Source organism: Schistocerca gregaria, chromosome 2 (genome assembly GCF_023897955.1).
Source record: "Schistocerca gregaria isolate iqSchGreg1 chromosome 2, iqSchGreg1.2, whole genome shotgun sequence".
In the NCBI taxonomy this organism is placed as follows: domain Eukaryota; kingdom Metazoa; phylum Arthropoda; class Insecta; order Orthoptera; family Acrididae; genus Schistocerca; species Schistocerca gregaria.
In genome coordinates, this window is record NC_064921.1 from 751,220,092 (window position 1) to 751,244,558 (window position 24,467).

Consider the following 24,467-nt stretch of genomic DNA (forward strand, 5'->3'; position numbering starts at 1 on the left):
TTGAACCATCTGATTGTAAATGTATGATGATAGGTTCAAGGCTCACATCCATCATCACTTTCCTGTCCAATTCTTCTTTCTGAAGCTTTTCAGCATGCCGCAAAGACTGTACCCACAGTAAAGGGCCGATGTTGTCTATTGCCTCATGCACAAGTAATTCAGTGTCTATTATCTTGATTGCTTTTTTTTCCTTCTTTTTTTTTCTCCCACACAGCCTTTATCCTATACCCAAATTAATACCATGGGGTTATACTGACAGTGATATGTGGATAAATTTAAAACTATGACCCCATACCCGTGCAAGGAAGTCAAGTTTGTACACCCTGTCATGTGATTTGTATAAATAACAAGCTGCACTGCAGGAGATCGGCACGAGTCCGGTTTATACTGTACAAAATATTTTTATTTTTAAGCCAGGGAAAAATATCTGCTTTTCTGGTGTTTGCATTTGATGTTTTCTCTATAACAGATGAATTATAACTGGGATGGCATGTTACAATAACTGACTTTGAAGCAAGGTATGACAAGAATTGTGAACCCTGTCACAAATCTGACCGTTCATTTCTGAATGGTAGTCATTGCTGTTTACTCTCAGGAGCAAAACCAGAAGAAGAGCCAGCATGCAGAATACCTATTACTATAGAAGCTTTAAAACCACCAGTACAGTTACTCATTTTCCAGCAGGTTTTCCTAGAATGATTCTGATCAACCCATGTTTCATAAAGGTAATACACAGTTGAACTACTTCTTTCTCTTTTATCATGATTCTTTATATGGGATGTAGTTCATGGTGCATCTGTGTAACTTCTTTAAGCTAAAAACAGGTTCAATCTTAACATATCTGGAACCAATGTCTTTTAACATTCTTTTACATTGACAAAGTGCTACATCTAAAGCCAATTTTCTCACGCACAACCATAACTATTTTTTGTGATGTTGGGCATTTACCATTCACATGGAACACTTTAAAATATCATTGTTAAAACCATCCATTTGTGTACAGGTTTCTTGCAATTTTGATGCTTTCCAGGTGACACTAAACCAAAATTTTCTACAGCTCTGACACTTTCATTTACAATTCTCATGCTTCTGTAGTTTTTTCTTGCATCTTCAAATGTCAACAGTAGGAGATCTGCTATCAAATTCAAGTTTTAGAAATTTATAAATGTGGTAAATAATACCTCTCCCCTGCACGTGAAGCACTTCACGTTTGTGCTGTCACGTGACTTTTTTTTTTAATTGCACTAAAACATTTACAGATACACATTCATAGCTATATTGGTACAAGGAAAAAAAGAAAAAGAAGAAACAGCTGACAGTTGAATGAATAATTTGGTTGTAGTGATATACAGTAACAGTGCAGCATGCAGGAGTGAGATTTTCGCCATCTAGCTGTAAAGGCTGCAGTCACAGTTGCTCCGATATCGGTGGATTCCATCGACGACCGACATCGGCCGGAGAAGGCCCATCTTTTCAAATCAGTATGCCACTAGATGTGCGGTCACACTATAGCTGATGCAGTATGTATAGGCTTCCAATAACAATCGATGAAATTCAAATCAATTTGTTTTCTTCGGTCAAATTGACGAACATTCTCACACATGAAATATGGAGCGTGAGAAACTGATGAGTTTCGTCCAAGAAAGAGTGAGTTTGTGCCATCTTGAGGATGAAAATATCATAATCAGGTTGTAGTTTGGAATCTGTGGACTGAAACTGCAGATTCAATCGAAACCTCAAATACGCGAAATCTTTACTGGATATATTAGGCGTAGATTATAACCTCAAAAAATAATTTGTTCAAGTGAAAAGGATGATGTACCTTGTATGCTTATAGCTACTGTACTGGTTCTTTTATTATCATTACTGCTTATTAGCACTTTATACCAGTAGGATAATGATTCCATTAATATGAAAAGGTTTGCAAATGTGGTGTACGGTATGTATTTCCACCATTAAGTGCTTTAGGTTTTCAGAGTATCTCATGCACAACCTTAGGCTTGTCTTGCACTCATGTGCTAAATAACAGCCATTGCAGGTTAACTGATGTATGTCCGCACAACTTTAAATAAGCACAGTGAAACAGAGTGTTTATAATTTGCTTTGGAAGGTCACTGTGGATTATTTTGAGTGTATAACAGTATGTTTCTCCTGTCATCACATATACTTGCTAAGCTTGTCTGGTTATTCCGATTACTGAGGACATAGTGTATAGTACTAGCCATGTTCTTAACAAGAGAGGAAAGCTCATTCGCTAGCATTCGGCATCTCTCTTTAACAATGGAAACCACTATGCAGCACTTATATCCAAGCACAGAGGCATTGTGGTACCCACCCTAAGCGGTTAAAATCCAACATACTTCATACATAAAATAGATTCTGATGTAACATAACCTAACTTCCTTGACCCTGCAAAAACCTACGATGGATATCAGATGCACTATGACCGTGCTGTCTGACAATGTCTGAAGACAATAGTATGTACCACTCAGAATACAGCCTAACTCACTGCTAGCAGCTCAGATAGAGAATGAATATTATTGGCTGCCAGCAGCTAATGGAGGGGGATATGCAGAATGGCTGAAAATTGGGCCATCTCCCTACATGACCCGGACTTTAGCTACGGACCTTGCATTTGCCACAAGCAAAATGAACAAAGAGTGTACGTCCCTCTGAGGGTGCAAGTTAATGATGAAATTTCACAGTCACTGTATAAATAAATAAGCAATCAACTCAATTATCACTCCACTGTTGTACAATTAACAAATTTCAATCTTTCAATGGATATATCACTCAGTTTAGTAATGTAAATCTGTAGATTTGTGTGACAAGAATGTGGTGCTGATGTGCAAAACGGCAGAAGCAAATACCACACTAACTAGGGACCTTGCAATTGCCACATGCATGCTACACAAAGATTGTACGCCCTCCTGAGAGTTGTTGTATTGGCTAGTACTCCTTTCAATAATCCTCCACTTTTGCATCTTCTGCAAATCTCTCTCTCCATGACCTGTCTTTTACAAATAGGAACTGAGTACAGTTTTATAAAGAAAGGCTCGTGCTCTTTAAGCCTTGGATGCATAGTTCTTAACTCTACCTGGTTTCTCACTAAATATATCTTTATAGAATCTCAATACTACTTCTGGTTCTGATTTATCATCTCCAGTAAACTTGTCTGCTTCTTTTACTTTGTCAGTAACAGGTTGATCAAAATCCCGATCAGTTGTATCATTACTGGATAAATCATCATAATCACTGTCGTCATCATCATCATCATCATCATCATCATCATCATCATCATCATCTATATAGCATCTTTCTACCTGTGTCATTGAAGTGTAACCTAATATCAGAAAAATTTACTCTGAACTTTATCCAGTCAAATGTTACATTGTTTTTCAATATCCAGTCCTTGCCTAGCAATATCTCCTTATTCAGATCACTGACACTAAGCGTACTTGCTCAAAAACGGCATTGTCAACATGATATCTGATTAAAGCTTGTTTGTTTACAGCTTTACTAAACTTACCTGTAGCACCTTTAATCCTAACTCCTGTTAAAGGAAATACGATGTACTCAGAACTCAGCTTAACTCTATTCCTCAATTTTTCAGAATTTATAGAAATTGCACTACTTGTGTCACTCAAACAATAATGATGCTAATCACCGACTCTGAATTAATGTATGAACTGCCACATAAATCCTGCTGTTTGTTAATATTAGTTTCTCTAAGCAAATCATGCTCTATGTCTTCAAAATATAAATCTTTCCGCAAATGATTCTCATTGCCATTATATAACTGCATAGGGCAAAGTGGTACCTATGTGCTAGTGTCGTGAATAACTTCTAATGCTTGAACGGACTTACAAATTGGATTTTAATAGGTGTACTCCATAGTGTTGCAAGTAAAATCTGACTGAGAATGATCAATAAACTGTCTTATCTGAACTGGAATCTGACTTATCCATATCAACACCTCGTAAATGTTCTTATTTACCTCATAATGCTGTGTTTTAATGTCCTGTCACTCACACAAAATATGACTAATCTCGATTGGAACAAGTTGATTCTCCTCAGCCTCAAACTGGCCCAATCATTATCAATTACTTCAACATAAACCATGCCATTCAGCCATTCAGCTCTCCTAAACTAAGTGTATCAGCTTCAGCTTCAACCACTAAATCATTAGTGATAACACCACTCACATGGGTGTCACACACTTCCACCACTACTGACACAGGAGAAGTCTCCCCTCCTCATCACAGTTAGCCACAAAAGTCACCTGCTGAGAGTACATTAAAATACCAATACCAGAGTAATCACTACCAACATCTAGATATTCCACAGAACATTCAGAGTTAAACAAAGTTATGAAAATGCCTTTTTCAAGTTCATAAGGAGCCACTGTACATTTCTTACCACTATACACCTATTTAATTATAACATACCACAACTTACTTTCAAAGTATAGATCTAGATCCAGAACGGCTGCTTCGGCAACTATGTACTTTGGACCACATTCTCATAAGCTTCCTTTACAGTTAACAAAAATGTTTTCTGAGTCTAGAGCAGTGCCTCCCTCACTCTTGTTCTGAGTATTTATTTCTTCATAGGGGGGCTCCTGTTTGACATGATTCAGCAAATTTATTTTATTTTAATTTAGAATCAAAAGTCCTCCCTGTTGCCACAGCCCTAAGTTAATCTAAGGGAGGGAAGTTAGGTGTGTCTTCTCTCTGTGAATAGTATCAACTTTGGCCTGTGTGTTATCATATTTTAACAGTTTGTGTATTGCATTCCACAACACAGAGATTGGGAACCAAATCAGCATCTGTCTAAAAAGAGTGTGGTAAACTGCATCAAAATCACGCTCAAGTTGGCCAGGGTGCCAGGACAGACTGTCATGCAAATTTGATTGAAATCTGGCTCATATATGTGCCTTGTAAACCAAATACACAGTGCATTAAACTACACGAGCAGTTCAGTTGTAGAGCAGTGTCATACTATAAAATAACTTGCTAATTATTTTATTTATTATCCATCTTTAAGCAGTTAATTCAGTTGATTATGTTGTTTTGTGTATGTATACACATACAAGTATGAATATGTAAATACACTGTGAAATAGATATCAGAACAACATTGTTAGTAGACATTTACTACTACTGATTAAAATATGGTTTTCCACCATACAATACATAATATGCATCACATCCATGTACAGCATAAATGAAATATCATTAATTAACACCACAGTCCACCATCTAAAAATTGATCTCAACCTTATAATCCTACCTGTGGACAAAGGCTCCACCACTGTTGTTTCAAACCACAAGGATTACCTGACAGAAGGACTCCACCAGCTGTCAGATACTTCCACCTACAAACCTTGCCACAGTGACCCCATTCCAGAAATCCAGCAGGATCTCCAGTCACTCCTCAAATCCTTAGGCTCATCCCAGAACCTCTCTCCATAGTCGATCTCTCTCCTCAACTTTACCTCTCACCACACTCCTACCTTCTACATGCTTTCTAAAGTCTATAAACCCGACCACTCAGGACATCCCCTTGTGGCCATTTACTGTGCTCCCACTGAGAGAATCTCTGCTCTTGTAGGCCAACACCTTCAACCTGTTACCTGGAACCTACCCTCCTATATGAAAGATACCAACCATTTCCTCCACTGACTCTCCACAGTTCATGTCTCTTTACCACACAGTGGCCTGCTCGTCACTATTGATGCAATCTCTCTTTACACTAATATCCCTAATGCCCATGGCCTTACCACTATTGAACACTACCTTTCACAACGTCCAACGGATTCCAAACCAACAACCTCCTTCCTAGTCGCCATGACCAACTATATCCTCACCCACAATTACTTGTCCTTTGAAGACATTACCTGCAAACAAATTTGGGGTATGGTTATGGGCACCCACATGGCACCATCCTTTGCCAACCTATACGTGGGCTATCTAGAGGATTCCTTCCTAAACACCCAGAATCCTAAACCCCTCACCTGGTTCAGATTCACTGATGACATCTTTGCAATCTGGATCTAGGGTGAGGACACCCTATCCACGTTCCTCCATAACCTCAACAACTTCTCCCCCATTTGCTTCACTTGGTTTTACTCAACCCAACAAGCCACCTTCCTAGATGTTGACTTGCATCTCAAAGATTCTCAAAGATGGCTACATCAGTACCTCTGTCCCTATCAAGCCTACAGACTACCATCACTTTGACAGCTGTCTCCTGTTCCATACCAAGAAGTCCCTTCCATACAGCCTAGCCACCTGTGGTTGTTACATCTGCAGTGACAAGCAGTCCCTTTCAAAACATAGCTAGGGTCTCACTGAAGCCTTCGCAGACCATAATTATCCTCCTAACCTTGTACAAAAACAAATCTCTTGTGCCTTATCTTTCCATCTTCCACCACCTCCCAAAGTCTTACCGCTTGGCCACAGAGAAGTATTGCCCTAGTAACTCAGTACCACCCAGGACTGGAGCAACTGAATTATATTTTCCTCCTGGGTTTCAACTATCTCTCACCCTTGCCTTGAAATGAAAAATGTCCTGCCCACTATCCTTCCCACCCCTCGCACAGGGGTATTCCACCATCCACCGAACCTACACAATATACTCGTCCATCCCTACACAACCACTGCTTCCAACCCCTTACCTCTTGGCTCATATCCCTGTGACATACCTAGATGCAAGGCCTGTACCATACATCCTCCCACCACACTTACTCCAGCCCAGTCACAAACATCACCTATCCCATCAAAGGCAGGGCTACCTGTGAAATGAATCATGTGATCGACAAGCTTAGCTGCAACCACTGTTCTGCATTCTATGAGGGCATGACAACCAACAAGCTGTCTGTCGACATGAATGGCCACCGACATACTGTGGTCAAGAAACAAGTGGACCACCCCGTTGCTGAGCACACTTCATTTCAATAACTGTTTCACAACCTGTACCATATGGATCCTTCCCACCAACACCAGCTTTTCTGAATTGTGCAGGTGGGAACTTTCACTGCAATATATCCTACATTCCCATAGCCCTCCTGGCCTTAACGTTTATTAATCATTGTCCTCACCCATCCAGCCGCTTCCCTCTTCCCATTCCAGCACTACACAGCCCTCATCCCACCATCGCACCCAGTCTTTGCTTCTCTCCTTTTCTGCAACCCCCCCCCCCCTCTCCCCACCTTTGCCCTGCCCTGCCCTCCATCTAACCTACAGTACAGTACAGTGGTCCACCACCCCTACCCCACAATCCCTCCCCCGCCCCCTCCCCACCCCAGCCTCCTCCTTATACCCCCACCCAGTAGCTACTCCCATCATACTCACGGCGTGGCTACAGTTGATTGAGACTGCAGACATATGTGTGTGTGTGTGTGTGTGTGTGTGTGTGTGTGTGTGTGTGTGTGTGTGCACGTGCGTGCTATTTTTGATGAAGGCTTTATTTGTGACTGTTTTTGCTGTGCCTATCTTCGACTCAGCATCTCCGCTATATGGTGAGTGCCAATTTTCCTTTTCATAATATTGTTACGTTCCCTCCTGGATTTATCACCGTTTGATTAATACATCAGTCATTTATAACACACTTTTTTAAATTTTCTATTGAATAAAATACCTTTCCACTAAAACATTTTTACTTGGTGTTTCTGGCCCACATGTCAAATGATTGTAAATCAATGTGCGTGTCAGTTACTTGTTGCTGTTGTTGTTGACATCTTCACCATGAAGAGTGGTTTGAGGCAACTCTCCAGCCTACTTTAACCTGTGCAGTCTTATTCATCTCTGAATAACTTCCGCAACCTATATCCACTTGAATTCATCATTGGTCTCCCTCTGCAATATTTATTCCCTCACTTCTCTCCATTACCAAACTGATAATTCCTTCAAGATGCTAGGTGTGACCTGTCAACTGATCCCTTCTCTAATCCATTTGTGCCACAAATTTTGTCTTTTCCACTCTTTTATTCAGTACCTCCTCTTTAGTAGCTTAATATACCCACTTAATCCTCAACATTCCTCTGCAGCAACATATTTCAAAAGTTTTTATTCCAGTTTTGTATGAACTGCTTATCATCTCTGTTTCTCTTCTCCATGAGGCTGCCGTACGGGGTAGCTGTGCAGTCTGAGGCTCTTTGTCATGGTTCATGTGGCTCTCCCTGTTGGAGGTTCGACTCCTACCTCAACCATGAGTGTGTATGTTGTCCTTAGCATAAGTTAGTTTAAGTAGTATGTAAGCCTAGGGACCAATGCCCTCAGCAGTTTGATCCCATAGGAACTTACCACAAATTTCTCCATGAGGTTACACTCCAGATAAATACCTTCATAACGCTTACATTTACATCAGATGTTAACAGTTTTCTATTTTTCAGGAATGCTTTTTATGCTGCAGCAGGTCTGCATTTTATATCCTCTCTACCTCAGCCATCATGTGTTATTTGGCACCCCAAACACCAAAACTCGAACTACTACTTTTAGTGTATTACTTCCTTTTCTAATTCCTTTAGAATAACAATTTAATTTGACTGTATCTTATTACCCTGGTTTTACTTTTTATACATTCATCTTAACAACCTCTTTTTAAGACCCTGTCGATTCTGTTAAAGTGCTCTTTCAATACCGTGCTGCCACTGATAAAATTAATATGTCATCGGCACACTACTAAGTTTTTATTTCTTCTCTCTGGATTTTAATTCCTTCTCCATTTTTTTCTATGGTTGCTTGTATTACTTGTTCAATGTACAGATTGGAGGGAAAATTTTGTTCTCAAACATTACTCTCTTTTTATGTCCAACAGTTCTTTTTACTACACTTTGTTTTCAGTACAAATTATAAATAACGTTCTGCTCCCTGTATTATACCACTGCCACCTTAGAGTTTCAGAGAATGTATTCCAGTCAGACTGCCAAAATCTACAAATGCAATAAATGTAGGTTTGGTTTCTTTAATGGCCAGTATTGCCTTGCATGTTCCTGCTTTGCTATGGAAACAAAACTGATTGTCCTCAAAATCAACCGTTACAGGTTTTTCCATTCTCCTGTACAAATTCATGTTAGTACTAGCACAAATGACAAATTAAACTGACACGGTAATAATCACACCTGTCAGCACCTGCCTTTTTGGAATTGTTACTCTTGTATCTTGGCCCAGAGACTATGAAGGCCTACCAGAAGGCATGGATCTCAACCACAGCCACTAGGCATAACTGTGAGTGCAAACATCGCCATGCTGCAGTGCTAGTCTTGTCCAGTCACAGTGTCTCACCTCTCTTGCTGACCAATTAGTGCTCATAGTAGTACTATATAAGTTCTGCTACACAGTGGTCGTGCTTTCATTGGTGTACTCACTTGCTGTTGTATCACTAGCCATAACACACAACTGTTCCTTGGTCCCCCTTTCGCTATTAATGGTTTCCCACTGGACTTGGTTGTTTTTTAATGCCATCTCCACTGTCCATTTTCCTCATTGTTATCTTCTGTTTGTATTGACTGTTCCACTGTTGACAACTCTAAGCCAGTTGGCCAGCTCTAATTGGTTTCTTGGGTCATTTTTGGTCTTTCATCAAATCACAGTCACTATTGTTACATTCTTCTTTAAGTCATGAATTCTTCTCACAATATGGTATCTCTCATGTCATCTTCATCTATTTTGTCTTCCCTTTCTATATTTTCTTCAAATTCATTTCCCTTGTATAATCTTTCTATATATTTCTTCCACCTTTCAGTTTTCCATTCTACTTTTTTAAAACTGAACTTTTTATATTGTAGAATTGCTTCTCTTTTTCTCCAAATTTCTCTTGAATTTTCCTATAGATGGCATCTATCTTTGTCCTAGTTACACATATCTCTACGCCCTAGCATTTCTCATCTAGCCATCCCTGATTTCCCACTTTGAATTTTCTGTCAGTCTCATTTTTAAACATATGTATTCCCTTTTTTCTTCATCATTTGCTGCATTTTTATATTTTATCTTTACATGAGTTAGGGTGGTATCTTGTTTGTTATCTAAGGATATTGACTAGACTTGGTCTTTTTGCCTGCTTCATCTTTTTCTACTTTCATTAATCCACACATTCATCTTCATTCCCATTCCCTACTCCTGTTTTAGTCAATCATTCCCAAGAGCACTCTTTAAAACTCTCAAAAAACTCTGGTTCTTTCAATTTTCCCAGGTCTCATGCCTTAACTGCCTATCTTTCTGCAATTTGTCTAGTTTTATTGTCCAGTTCATAGCTGATAAATTATGATCTGAGTCCACATCTGTCTCTGGAGATGTTTCGCAGCTAAATATCTGGTTTCAAAATCTCTATCTTATCATTATGAAGTATATTTGAAGCATTCATATCTCTCTAGGTCTCTCCAATATATACAAATTCCTTTTATGATTTTTAAACCAAATATTAGCAATGATTAAATTATGCTCTGTGAAAAATTCTACTAGATGGGTTCCCTTCTCATTCACTTCCCCCTGTCCATGTTCTGCTGTTATGTTTTTCTTCTCTACCTTTTCCTACTACTGAATTCTAGTCCCCTATCACACTGAGATTTTTGTCTCCCTTAATTATCTGGATAATTTCTTCTATCTCATTATACATCCCTTCCACCTTTATCATCTATGGAACTAGTTGGCATATAAGCTTTTACTGTTGTGGTGAGTATTGGCTTTGTGTCTATGTTCACTATGATAATGCGATAAGTTTGTTGTTAATAGAAGCTTACCTACATTGCTAATTTCTTATTCATTATTACAACTACTATTGCATTTTACTTTACATCTACATACATACTCCACAAGCCACAGTGTAGTGTGTGGTGGAGGATACCCTATACCACCACTAGTTACTTTCTTTCCTGTTCCACCTGCAAACAGAGTGAGGGAAAAATGATAGTCTATATGCCTCCATATGAGCCCTACTTTATCTAACCTTATCTTCATGGCCCTAATGCAAAATGTACACTGTACAAATCTAGCAGCCCATCTCTGAACTGCTTCAATGTCTTCCAGTAATCTGACCTAGTGTGGATTCCAAACTCTTGAACAGTACTCAACAATGGATTGCACTAGTGATCTATATGCATTCTCCTTTACAGATGTACTGCACTTTCATAAAATTATCCTAATAAACTGAAGTTGATCATTCACCTTCCCTGCCACAATCCTTATATTCTCATACCACTTAATAACACATTGCAATGTTATGCCTAGATATTTAAGTGACATGATTGTGTTGAGTAGCAGACTACTAATGTTGTACTTGAATATCAGGGGCCCACTCTTGGGCATTAACCTACATTTTTCTACATTTAAAACTGGCTACCATTCATCACACCAACTATAAATTTAGTCTAAGTCATCTTGTATCCTCCCACAGTTACTCAATGAGGATACTTTCCCATACACCACAGCATCATCAGCGACAGCTGCAGACTGCTGCTTACCCCATGTATGGAAAATAGCAGTCCTAATACACCTCCCTGGGACACTCCTACCAAGAGGTTCTGTTCTTTCTGCCATGGCCTCCAACATTTCCCACTGTATCTAACTCCAACCTATTCATATATCTGACTAAAGTCCCTAACCTAACCATGAATTTAAGAGATCTAACAATCCACACTTCTTCCATAGAATACTGGCTTTGGTGGTCCTGATGATTACATCCTCCTATGTAGTCCCAGCCTGGAGGTCCAAATGGAGGGCTATTTTACCTCCAGAATAGCGCCCTCCTTGTGGCTGGACATATGATACTGCTACCTGCTTCATTGAGGCAGACAAGACATTTCACCCAAACAAAATCCATAGTTTTCTTAAATATCACAATCAAGATGTAAATCTTTTGTTTTTGACGTATGTCATGTTGGTGAACAGACTGTCAGAGTTTATGGTTCTGTTGTTTTTCCTTTATATGCCTCAAGTGAGGGAGGGGAAAGATGGATGTAACCCTTTTATTTTGCTCCTGAGAAGTAGCTCTATGATGGAAATCATTTATGAAATAGGTTATGGAAAAATGTTGTATATTCATTGAGCAATTTGGTATCACTAATACAAAATGTAACTATACTTAATAAATATGTAACATATGATACCTTTGTAAAATATATTTTGTTTGGCTTTTCCATATTAATTTTGAGTGTACACGGATCCCAAAAAGTTTAGCAGTAGCAAAGATATTGTTATCATCTTTAGCGTGGTGCATAAACCAAAGAGAATGTTTACATTTTTCAAGATTAACACACAGTTCATTCATTACAAACCAGACACTGGCCTCTCTGAAGTGGACCCTAATTCTATGTTTTATTGTTGTTACATCCATGCCTACTGTAAGCAGTGTGGTGTCATCTGCATATAGTATGGACTAACAATTAGACAACATAAAACTGAACAAGTCATTTACATGGATTATAAATAATATTGACCCAAAAACAGAACCTTGTAGCACACACTTGGTATCGTTCAGAACATTAGATCAGTTGCTGAACTGTAAGCCTACTATTTGTTTCCTGTTGTTCTGGTTTGATCTGCTCACAGCGTTCTGGGCCTCAAAATCCAGGGCAGCAGAACTTTTTAGCACAATATCACCAAAGTCTACTAGGCATCGGCGTAGGGCCTTCCTAATTTGATTTTTGGACAACATGGTTGTGCATGAAGCAGCGATTAGTATAATTTATCAATTATTCAAAAAGTCTTAATCGCATTTATTATTCTTATATATCCAACCGGTTTCAACCCAACGTAGGGGTCATCTTCCGGGCGTTTACACCATTGGTCGACTGCTGGTGGTGTCACTCCTGTCTAGCCTACATAACGGCACGAAACCGCCGTCCCCCTCCCTCTATCTCAGATTCTGGGTACACTTTTGCTGCGACCCTAAGGTTGGCAAGACACCGTAACAATGTTCAGTATGGATATGAGCACAACGTTTGCGGTCCACGTCTGAGTACTTCCAAATCTCAGAACATGGGATCGATTCCACAGTACGCGTTCTAAAGCTGTTAACTTGGCAGCAGGACGTCAGTATTGTCAAATCGCAGTTAGTGAGCCCTTATGTGACCTGTAATATATATTTACGAGAGGATATTAGAGTCGACTAAATAAGAGTTTGATATTATGCACCAGTAAAGGCAACAGTAATGAATCTAAATGGAATTTTTATATCTTATGAAGTTCCCAAGACCATTAATATTTTGATGATTAATAGTTATAGTTCATTACTGATAACATGATGTAATATCTTTAATTTTTTTGTTTATTCTTTGGTAGCAAAGATGTGATCATTGTGATGATTCTGAGATGGCTTCTAAGCAAAAAGTCAATAAAGAAGTCTTAAGCAGGCCAAGTGGCGTGTGTTCTTGGTGATTTAAAATTAGACTAAATATCGTCAAGCAACATCTTTTGGGAACTCCCGCAAATATTATTTTACAGCATTATTTATTATTTTACAGCATTTTACATCCCTGAAAGACTAGTTGCGATGACCACCAACGGGCCTTTAGCTCAGCGCCAGTTCTGGGTTAGGTTTAAAGCTGATAAAACGAGTTACAAGTGACTAGCGGCGTAGTCTAATATTTGCGTTCCCGCCATACTTAACGCATCTTCCGCCGGAAAAACTAAAACTGCAAGGTAAATTCAGAAACGAGATTGTGGGCAAGTATCTGGCGAGCATTAAGATTCAGATTATTTCCATATGCACTCATTATAATTTTGCTGCTGTTATTTACATATGTCGTAAACAAACTACGAAAAGTGGAGAGATATTCTCTGCATAGCGTTTACCTCACAATATAAGTACCCCAATACTTGATCTCCTGACTTAAAGTATTATTGTCTTGGGTCCTAGTAGTTTCAAGACGTGAAAGCTAGGACTGAATATCGAGATCTACTTCAGTCGATTTCTCCTCGTCAGTTTCTGATTTCCGAGCAAATTTGCATCTGTATTTTCCGATGTTGGTCACCCTTTGTTCAGATGGGTTACGTTTGATGTTGGCAATCGTTAAGTTTGGCAAACAGCTGACTGTTGCGTAAACCCGTAAATTGTGAAAATGGCAAACAGGGTTTTGAAATTTGGTATTGCGTGCCGCCGATTATTTTCGATCACTTCAGCGCAGAATTTGAGGTAATACTAAATTGAAATCATCAAGGTAATCAGTAAAGCGCACTGTGATACGGACGTACGTTGTCATCTTCTCTGTTATGACATCTCTTTATGCTTGATCAATTGCTAGTGCATAGTATGTTATATATACAGGGTGCTGACAGATATTGGTACAAGAACATTCTCAAACCGCGTATTTAAGTATGGTGGGAATAAATTGTTCCTCACCTACATACAACCAAGGAGAACAATGTTCATACAGACTCAGGAAACGCCGAATCCAAATTGTCTGAAATTTTTACCGGGAGTGGAGGTAAGTGGCTAACCTTATAAATGTACGTCTAATAACAGACTAGAGTGGTTCACAATTTTTCTCTGGCTTCTGTATAAAGCCTATGACTGGACAGACTTTTCGGAATAACAGATTTAAGCGAGAGCGATAGTTTATCGTTAAATAGGCCTACTTTAGCATTTAAAATCTCAAAACCATAGGTCGCTATTGGGGGAAAGTGTGGTATTTTAGCCCCCTATCCCCCCAAATCTTGGTTGTGGTGACAGACTTTTCTGCAGTGTAATCCAAGGTGTTTTAGTTTGGAAGGTGATAATTTCGTGAGAGTTTTCTGAACTAATAAATGTGAATGCCGAGAAAAGTTTTGTAGTGGACCCCTCTTCCGTATTTTGTAATTTATTTGTTAGATTAGATTAATACTTGTTCCATAGATCATGAATACAACACTTCGTAATGATGTGTAACGTGTCAGGTTAATAAAAAAAATGTCTGTACAAGATATTACATTACACGAAATATTGCATGACACTAATGTTTTTTTCCCTTAATTTATATCTAAAAATTCAGCCAATGAGTAGAAATTCTTTTAGTTTATTTTTAAAGATTGGTTGGCTATCTGTCAGGCTTTTGTTGCTGTTTGGTAGGTGACCAAAGACTTGTGGCAGCATAGTTTACCCCTTTCTGTGCCAAAGTCAGATTTAACCCTGCATAGTGAAGATCATCCATTCTCCTGGTGTTACAGCTATGCACACTGCTATTACTTTTGACCTGGGTTGGATTATTAACAACAAATTTCATAAGTGTGTATAAATACTGTGAGGATGCCTAGATCCTTAAATAGATGTCTGCAGGATGAGCGTGGGTGGGCTCCAGCAATTATTCTGATTACACGTTTTTGAGCAATGAATACTTTTCTACTCAATGATGAATTACACCAGAATATGATGCCATACGAAAGCAATGAATGAAAGTAGGCACAGTAAGCTAATTTACTGAGATTCTTATCACCAAAATTTGCAATAACTCTAATAGCATACGTAGCTGAACGCAGATGTTTCAGCAGACCATCAATGTGTTGCTTCCAGTTTAACCTCTCATCAATGGACACACCTAAAAATTTTGAAAATTCTACCTGAGTTACAGACTTCTGTTCAAAGTCTGTATTTATTACTGGAGTTGTGCCATTTACTGTACAGAACTGTTTATACTGTGTTTTATCAAAATTTAAAGAGTCTGTTTGCTGAGAACCACTTAATAATTTTGTGAAAAACATCATTTACAATTACATCACTTAGTTCTTGGTTTTTGGATGTTATTACTGTACTTGTATCATTATAAAAAGAACTAACTTTGCATCTTCATCAATGTGGAATGGTAAGTCATAAATGTATATCAAGAACAGTAAAGGACCTAAGACCGAACCCTGAGGGACCTTGTACTTGATATCCCCCCAGTTTGAGGAATCGGTTGTTGTTTTAACATTACATTATTTCAACTTTCTGCATTCTTCCAGTTAAGTATGAATTAAACCATTTGTGCAGTGCCCCACTCAAACCATAATGATTTGGCTTATCTAAAAGAATTCCATGATTTACACAATCAAAGGCCTTTGAGAGATCACAAAAAAATACCAATGGGTGATGTCCGGCTATTCAGATCACTTAATATTTGATCAGGGAAAGTGTATATAGCATTTTCTGTTGAAAAGCCTTTCTGAAAACCAAACTGACATTTTGTTAGTACTTTATTTTTACAAATATGGGAGGCTACTCTTGAATACATTACTTTCTCGAAATTTTTTGATAGAGCTGTCAGAAGAGAGATTGGGCGGTAGTTGTTGACATCCGATGTATCCCCCTTTTTATGCAATGGTTTTACAATGGCATATTTAAGTCTATCGGGGAAAACATCCTGCTCCAAAGCGCTATTACATACGTGGCTGAGAACCCTACATATCTGTGGGGAACAAGCTTTAAGTACCTTGCTGGAGATGCCATCAATTCCTTAAGAGTTTTTACTTTTCAGCGAGTTTATTATTTTACTGATTTCAGAGGGAGAGGGTGGTGGAATTATAGTTGTTTCAAACTGCACAGGTATGGCCTCTTCTATTAGTAGCCTTGGCTCTTCTAGTGAAGATCTAGATCCTATTTTCTCCACAACATTTAAAAAAAATGATTCTTGAAAATTTTTTTATTTCTAATTGTTTGTTAGTACACTTGTCATTCAGTTTTATGGCACTTAAGTCTTCCTGTGCGCTTGGTTGCCCTATTTCCCTTTCAGTAATATTCCAAATTGCTTTAATTTTATTATCAGAGTTACTGGTCTCAGACATGATACACATAATTCTGGACTTTTTAATAACTTTTTTTTAGTACCCCACAATAGACTTTATAATATTGAACAATTTTGGGGTCAGTACTCCTTCTTGCTGTTAGATACAGTTCTCTTTTATGGTTGCAAGATATTCTTATTCCTTTAGTTAGCCAAGGTTTTTTATATGTATTCTTGGAATTATGTTTAACTATTTTCTTGGGAAAACAATTTTCAAATACCCTTAAAAATGTATCGTGAAATAAGTTATATTTCAAGTTGGCATTGGGTTCCTTATAGACTTCATCCTAGTCTAGCTTCTATAGGCTTTCCCTAAAGTTTGCAATAATACCGACACCAACCCAACACTGGTATGACTCGATGTTGATGCAATCTTTGGCAGGTCACACTCTTTGCTGTACTCCGGGTCTCTGTCAATACTGTTGCCTGGCCCACCCACAATAACCACGGTATCTTCCTTAGTAAAGCCTCTACACAGTGAACCTAAATCCTCTGTAACCTGCCCCAGTTAAGCACTAGGTTTGAAAAAACTTGTGACCTGGTATTCTGACCCTAATTTATCCAGCAGAAGTTAGCCCACACCCCTAGCATGTGAACTACCTAGCAACAAGACTTTCTTTCTCTTTGCAGACTTCCCTACATTCTTATTCAATTTGCTGCTGAAAGCTTGTTGAGCCCTCTCTACATCTACTTCTGTGAGAGGCTCATCAGTTTCTGACTGAGGCAACGGGTCAAACCTATTTTGTTCATTAATAACAAAGCTGTCAGAAGAATTTCTTGGCCTGTTCCATATGCCTGTTGCCACTTCCCACCCTTGTTTACCCTTCTCCCCCCCTTAACCTGCCCAGTTCTCACCTAGCCTCATCTAACTCAGCCTGCAGGGCAGCAATTTTCCCCTCCTCTATCTCTACTGCATAGCCTACAGAACCACTGATGAGTCTCGCACATTTTCCCAATTACCACAACACTACAATCGCCACAATGAAAAAAGTTACTACATCCATCACACCAGACCCCAGAGGTAACGATTCTGTGGCACGTCAGGCACTTTACACTCGTTGTTGTTGTTGTGCTCTTCAGTCCTGAGACTGGTTTGATGCAGCTCTCCATGCTACTCTATCCTGTGCAAGCTTCTTCATCTCCCAGTACCTACTGCAACCTACATCCTTCTGAATCTGCTTAGTGTACTCATCTCTCGGTCTCCCTCTACGATTTTTACCCTCCACACTGCCCTCCAATGCTAAATTTGTGATCCCTTGATGCCTCAAAACATGTCCTACCAACCGATCCCTTCTTCTAGTCAAGTTGTGCCACAAACTTCTCTTCTCCCCAATCCTATTCAATACCTCCTCATTAGTTACGTGATCTATCCACCTTATCTTCAGTATTCTTCTGTAGCACCACATTTCGAAAGCTTCTATTCTCTTCTTGTCCAAACTAGTTATCGTCCATGTTTCACTTCCATACATGGCTACACTCCAAACAAATATTTTCAGAAATGACTTCCTGACACTTAAATCTATGTTCGATGTTAACAAATTTCTCTTCTTCAGAAACGCTTTCCTTGCCATTGCCAGTCTACATTTTATATCCTCTCTACTTCGACCATCATCAGTTATTTTACTTCCTAAATAGCAAAACTCCTTTACTACTTTAAGTGTCTCATTTCCTAATCTAATTCCCTAAGCATCACCCGATTTAATTGGACTACATTCCATTATCCTCGTTTTGCTTTTGTTGATGTTCATCTTATATCCTCCTTTCAAGACACTGTCCATTCCGTTCAACTGCTCTTCCAAGTCCTTTGCCGTCTCTGACAGAATTACAATGTCATCGGCGAACCTCAAAGTTTTTACTTCGTCTCCATGAATTTTAATACCTACTCCAAATTTTTCTTTTGTTTCCTTTACTGCTTGCTCAATATACAGATTGAATAACATCGGGGAGAGGCTACAACCCTGTCTCACTCCTTTCCCAACCACTGCTTCCCTTTCATGCCCCTCGACTCTTATGACTGCCATCTGGTTTTTGTACAAATTGTAAATAGCCTTTCGCTCCCTGTATTTTACCCCTGCCACCTTTAGAATTTGAAAAAGAGTATTCCAGTCAACATTGTCAAAAGCTTTCTCTAAGTCTACAAATGCTAGGAACGTAGGTTTGCCTTTTCTTAATCTAGCTTCTAAGATCACTCGTAAGGTCAGTATTGCCTCACGTGTTCCAACATTTCGACGGAATCCAAACTGATCCTCCCCGAGGTCTGCATCTACCAGTTTTTCCATTCGTCTGTAAAGAATTCGCGTTAGTATTTTGCAACTGTGACTTATTAAACTGATAGTTCGGTAATTTTCACATCTGTCAGCACCTGCTTTCTTTGGGATTGGAATTATTATATTCTTCTTGAAGTCTGAGGGTATTTCGCCTGTCTCATACATCTTGCTCACCAGCTGGTAGAGTTTTGTCAGGACTGGCTCTCCCAAGGCCGTCAGTAGTTCTAATGGAATGTTGTCTACTCCGGGGGCCTTGTTTCGACTCAGGTCTTTCAGTGCTCTGTCAAACTCTTCACGCAGTATCGCATCACCCATTTTGTCTTCATCTACATCCTCTTCCATAATATTGTCCTCAAGTACATCACCCTTGTATAAAGCTTCTATATACTCCTTCCACCTTTCCGCCTTCCCTTCTTTGCTTAGAACTGGGTTGCCATCTGAGCTCTTGATATTCATACACGTGGTTCTCTTCTCTCCAAAGGTCTCTTTAATTTTCCTGTAGGCAGTATCTATCTTACCCCTAGTGAGATAAGCCTCTACATCCTTACATTTGTCCTCTAGCCATCCCCGTTTAGCCATTTTGCACTTCCTGTCGATCTCATTTTTGAGACGTTTGTATTCCTTTTTGCCTGCTTCATTTACTGCATTTTTATATTTTCTCCTTTCATCAATTAAATTCAATATTTCTTCTGTTACCCAAGGATTTCTAGCAGCCCTCGTCTTTTTACCTACTTTATCCTCTGCTGCCTTCACTACTTCATCCCTCAGAGCTACCCATTCTTCTTCTACTGTATTTCTTTCCCCTATTCCTGTCAATTGTTCCCTTATGCTCTCCCTGAAACTCTGTACAACCTCTGGTTCTTTCAGTTTATCCAGGTCCCATCTCCTTAATTTCCCACGTTTTTGCAGTTTCTTCAGTTTTAATCTACAGGTCATAACCAATAGATTGTGGTCAGAGTCCACATCTGCCCCTGGAAATGTCTTACAACTTAAAACCTGGTTCCTAAATCTCTGTCTTACCATTATATAATCTATCTGATACCTTTTAGTATCTCCAGGGTTCTTCCACGTATACAACCTTCTTTCATGATTCTTAAACCAAGTGTTACCTATGATTAAGTTGTGCTCTGTGCAAAATTCTACTAGGCGGCTTCCTCTTTCATTTCTTAGCCCCAATCCATATTCACCTACTATGTTTCCTTCTCTCCCTTTTCCTACACTCGAATTCCAGTCACCCATTACTATTAAATTTTCGTCTCCCTTCACTATCTGAATAATTTCTTTTATTTCATCGTACATTTCTTCAATTTCTTCGTCATCTGCAGAGCTAGTTGGCATATAAACTTGTACTACTGTAGTAGGCATGGGCTTCGTATCTATCTTGGCCACAATAATGCGTTCACTATGCTGTTTGTAGTAGCTTACCCGCGTTCCTATTTTCCTATTCATTATTAAACCTACTCCTGCATTACCCCTATTTGATTTTGTGTTTATAACCCTGTAATCACCTGACCAGAAGTCTCGTTCCTCCTGACACCGAACTTCACTAATTCCCACTATATCTAACTTTAACCTATCCATTTCCCTTTTTAAATTTTCTAACCTACCTGCCCGATTAAGGGATCTGACATTCCACGCTCCGATCCGTAGAACGCCAGTTTTCTTTCTCCTGATAACGACATCCTCCTGAGTAGTCCCCGCCCGGAGATCCGAATGGGGGACTATTTTACCTCCGGAATATTTTACCCAAGAGGATGCCATCATCATTTAATCATACAGTAAAGCTGCATGTCCTCGGGAAAAATTACGGCTGTAGTTTCCCCTTGCTTTTAGCCGTTCGCAGTACCAGCACAGCAACGCCGTTTTGGTTAATGTTGCAAGGCCAGATCAGTCAATCATCCAGACTGTTGCCCCTGCAACTACTGAAAAGGCTGCTGCCCCTCTTCAGGAACCACACGTTTGTCTGGCCTCTCAACAGATACCCCTCCGTTGTGGTTGCACCTACGGTACGGCCATCTGTATCGCTGAGGCACACAAGCCTACCCACCAACGGCAAGGTCCATGATTCATGGGGGGGGGGCTTTACACTCATGGTAAAAATTTTAGTGACAGAAAGACAATTCAGTTACCGGAAAATAATGAAAATACATGTACAAAAAATTAGGCCTACTTGAGACTATGTAAACAGTGGTTCAGAAGTTTTTTACTGGAAATTTCTTAAGAGATGACGATACTCTACAGGTATAAAGAGGCAGCAAACGTATTTAGCACACTAAACTATCAGTAAATGCACTTAAAACTGTGGTATGAAGTTTAATCTGAAAGCTCAAAAGTTCGGCCTTGTCGCAATATGTAAACAAAACGAACTTTACGTGATCACTGTGAAAATTTGTGAGTATGGCAAAAACCTTTAATGGCACGCTTGAAGAGCGCTATAATTAATGTAATAAATTAGTTTAAAGTGTTAAAAAAGTTGATTACTACTTAAATTACTTATCTTGTATGAGAGCTGTGAGTCAGACGTCCGTATAGCAGGTGCAGGGCTAGATCTTGATAGTGCCATACTCCCCCATTCCCCTCCACACTGCCCTATACCCAACCTAAGCCAACTCCACACCACCCCAATGTGACTGGTTGCGGTAACAAATTTATCTCTGTTGTAGACCAAGGTCCATATTGTAGTGTTTTCATTTATCTTTGTTTTCAATGTTGCCACTCTCCTTAGCCATTTTACATTGGACAGCCTTCTGTTGAGCTGACTGACTGACTAGCACCTCTCTCTCTTGGATCAAGGGTTTGTGATATGCAAAGAAATGGAAAAATGTGTCCATTAGTGTTAAAATGATTTACAAAAATTAGGCAAGTAGATGACATAGTGGTGCACTTTGTCTCAGGTTACCTTCACAAGACAGCTCAGTGTGACACTGATGTAACATGTTGCTATTATGACAGAACGTAAATCATGTTATGGTGATTTCCACTTACTGTAAAAGATAAAATGACAAAGCCGGCAAATGCATTGTGAACATCTTTGAGCCAAGTTCCTACAATCATAGCTCATAATGTGCAAAAACTGACATTAATTGTCACCGTGCCACAACAAGGTTTCAGTTCGGTTGTGTTAGAGCTCAGGACAGTTGTCATTGGAATACTGAGCCCTAAATGCAGTTCGTTTGATTTTTCACTGACACAGCAAATAACAACATGTTTAATTGAATTGAATTGAATTGAATGAAATTGTCAATTGCTGTAATAGCTAAATGAAAATGCAAAGTCAAGTTACATATATACAAGTTATACAGCATATATACAAGGGATTGAAGATCATTATGTCACTATTGGTTTTCCATAAAATAAAATATTTAAAATCAAATAATATGAAAAACATTGCATCATAAATTACTCAGTTAAATAAATTATGCTGTACTCTCCAAACTGGTACCACTATGATATTTTACAGTCATAAAATTCCTGAAGTGAGTAGCAAGGATTTGTCTTTAAATAAATCAAATGGAGCTTCTACCCATTCTAGTGGCAGTTTGTTAAACACCTTCATACTTACCACTTCGTAGCTGTACAGTGACTTGGATAATCTGTCGTAAGGCATGTCAAGATGGCTACTATTTCTGATTCCATGAGAGTATACATCTCTTATTCTGGTATCTCTTTTACACTGCTCTTTATATGCAGTATAGCAGTGTAAATGTACATGTTTATAACAGGTAATACTTTTAAGTTTATAAACAGTGGTTTGTAGTGGGCCAGTTTATCACTGTTTGTGATAATTCTAATTACTTTCTTCTGAAGTACCAAAATGTCCTAAAGGTGTTAGCTATTGCCCCATATTAAAAACCATAAGATACAATGCTTTGGAAAAAAAAGCAATGTAGGGCGATCTTACATAGGCTGCAGGTACATGGTTTTTTAAATTCTGTAACAAATACACCACTCTAGACAGCCTTGCACTAATGTATTGAAAATGCCAAGTTAATTTACTATCTATAACAATACCTAAGGACTTAATGCTATCCATGAAATCTGCTACTGGCAGATCTCTTAAACTAAATAAAATCTTTTGAGTTTTACTCTCATTAAGCAGGAACCCATTAGCTCGAAATCAGACTGATGCTTGTGATATTGTGTCATTTGCCGCAGTTTGGATCACATCCATGCCTGAGCTGATATTGGAAAAAGTGGTATCGTCTGCATAGAGAATGGAGTGAGTATTTCGGTAAGATGGTACATCGTTTGTCATTAGGGAAAATAGCAGAGGTCCTAATACTGAGCCTTGTGGCACACCACACTTAACTTCAGTTACTTTAGATAGAATAGGTGTCAGAATATTTGGCGATAGCTAGATGGGCAATTTTTGTCTTCTTTCTTGTAAATGGGCACTACCCAGGATAATTTTAATACGTCTGGGAATACTCCTTCAATTAGACATCTGTTTATACCTACATTTAGTAAGAGAATATACTATGGGCCCAGTTATCTTTTGTAACATATTACAAGAAATACTATATATGTATTCACTATTAGAGGGCCTAAAATTATTTACAATAGTTAATACAACATCTGGTGTGACCTCTATTAAAAGGAATTTATCTTTCAGTGTGTAGTCTACAGTATGATATTTAATGAGATCTGCTACAGTTCCTTGCGGCCTCCCAATGCTTTCCCTAATTTGGTTAACACATATTATACAGTAGTTAATAAATTCATCTGCTGAAATTTCTACCTCAGTTTTCTGCTTGCGTTAGGCCACTGAATTTATTATAGTGCATGCTTTTTTGCATTTATTTTTTGATAACTCAATGCTGCCTAGGTTATGTTTGTTGTTTTTTGGCCTCATTTAAAGCATACTTATATTCCTTTTGTGCTCTTGAGTACCTTTGTTTAGCCATATCAGATTTCTGAAGTCTGTAAGAATCCCTATACAATAACAACCTCCTTTTCATATTGGCTTGTTGAGCGGTATACCATGGATTCTTATCCCTATGTCTATTGCCGTTACTTTTGGGGGTTAATTTTACATTTGTCTTGAGGGCAATTGGTCTCGAATATATTTAAGAAAGAATGAAAAAATATATCAAACAATGAATTGGCAGAGCCCTGGACATTATTGTTAAACATATGTGACCAATCATAATTACTGAGTAAGACCATGAAATTAGACAATTTTTCTTGAGTTATTGGTCTTGTAATGAGTATTTTAGGCTCTTTAAACTCCTTATAGTCCATATTAGGCCTACCTGTACCTATTTTTACCCAAATTGAGTCATGTTCCGAGAAATCGAAGACAGCTATATCTGAAGACGGTAACTCTCTATTGACATTTGTAAAGTATGTTGTCGAGATAAGCGGACTGTCTTGTGGGTTTGCAGTTTGTAAAAATGAAGTTGAATTGTTGTAAGTGGTTTTTAAATTCATTTGTGTGCACATCTTTGTTTACATTAAATGCGGCATTGA

The 24,467-nt window shown here is 38.7% G+C and overlaps 1 protein-coding gene across 1 annotated transcript in view; it reads left to right on the top strand.

The window, feature by feature from the left end:
- Positions 1–13,964: 13,964 nt before the first annotated feature.
- LOC126334933 (NFU1 iron-sulfur cluster scaffold homolog, mitochondrial-like) overlaps positions 13,965–24,467 on the top strand; it is a 29,869-nt gene continuing 19,366 nt past the window's right edge. Inside the window, exons 1-2 of the mRNA XM_049997675.1 lie at positions 13,965–14,132; positions 14,265–14,424. Of these exons, the coding sequence (XP_049853632.1) occupies positions 14,059–14,132; positions 14,265–14,424 (234 nt within the window). The 5' untranslated portion in view covers positions 13,965–14,058. The remainder of the gene's footprint in view (positions 14,133–14,264; positions 14,425–24,467) is intronic.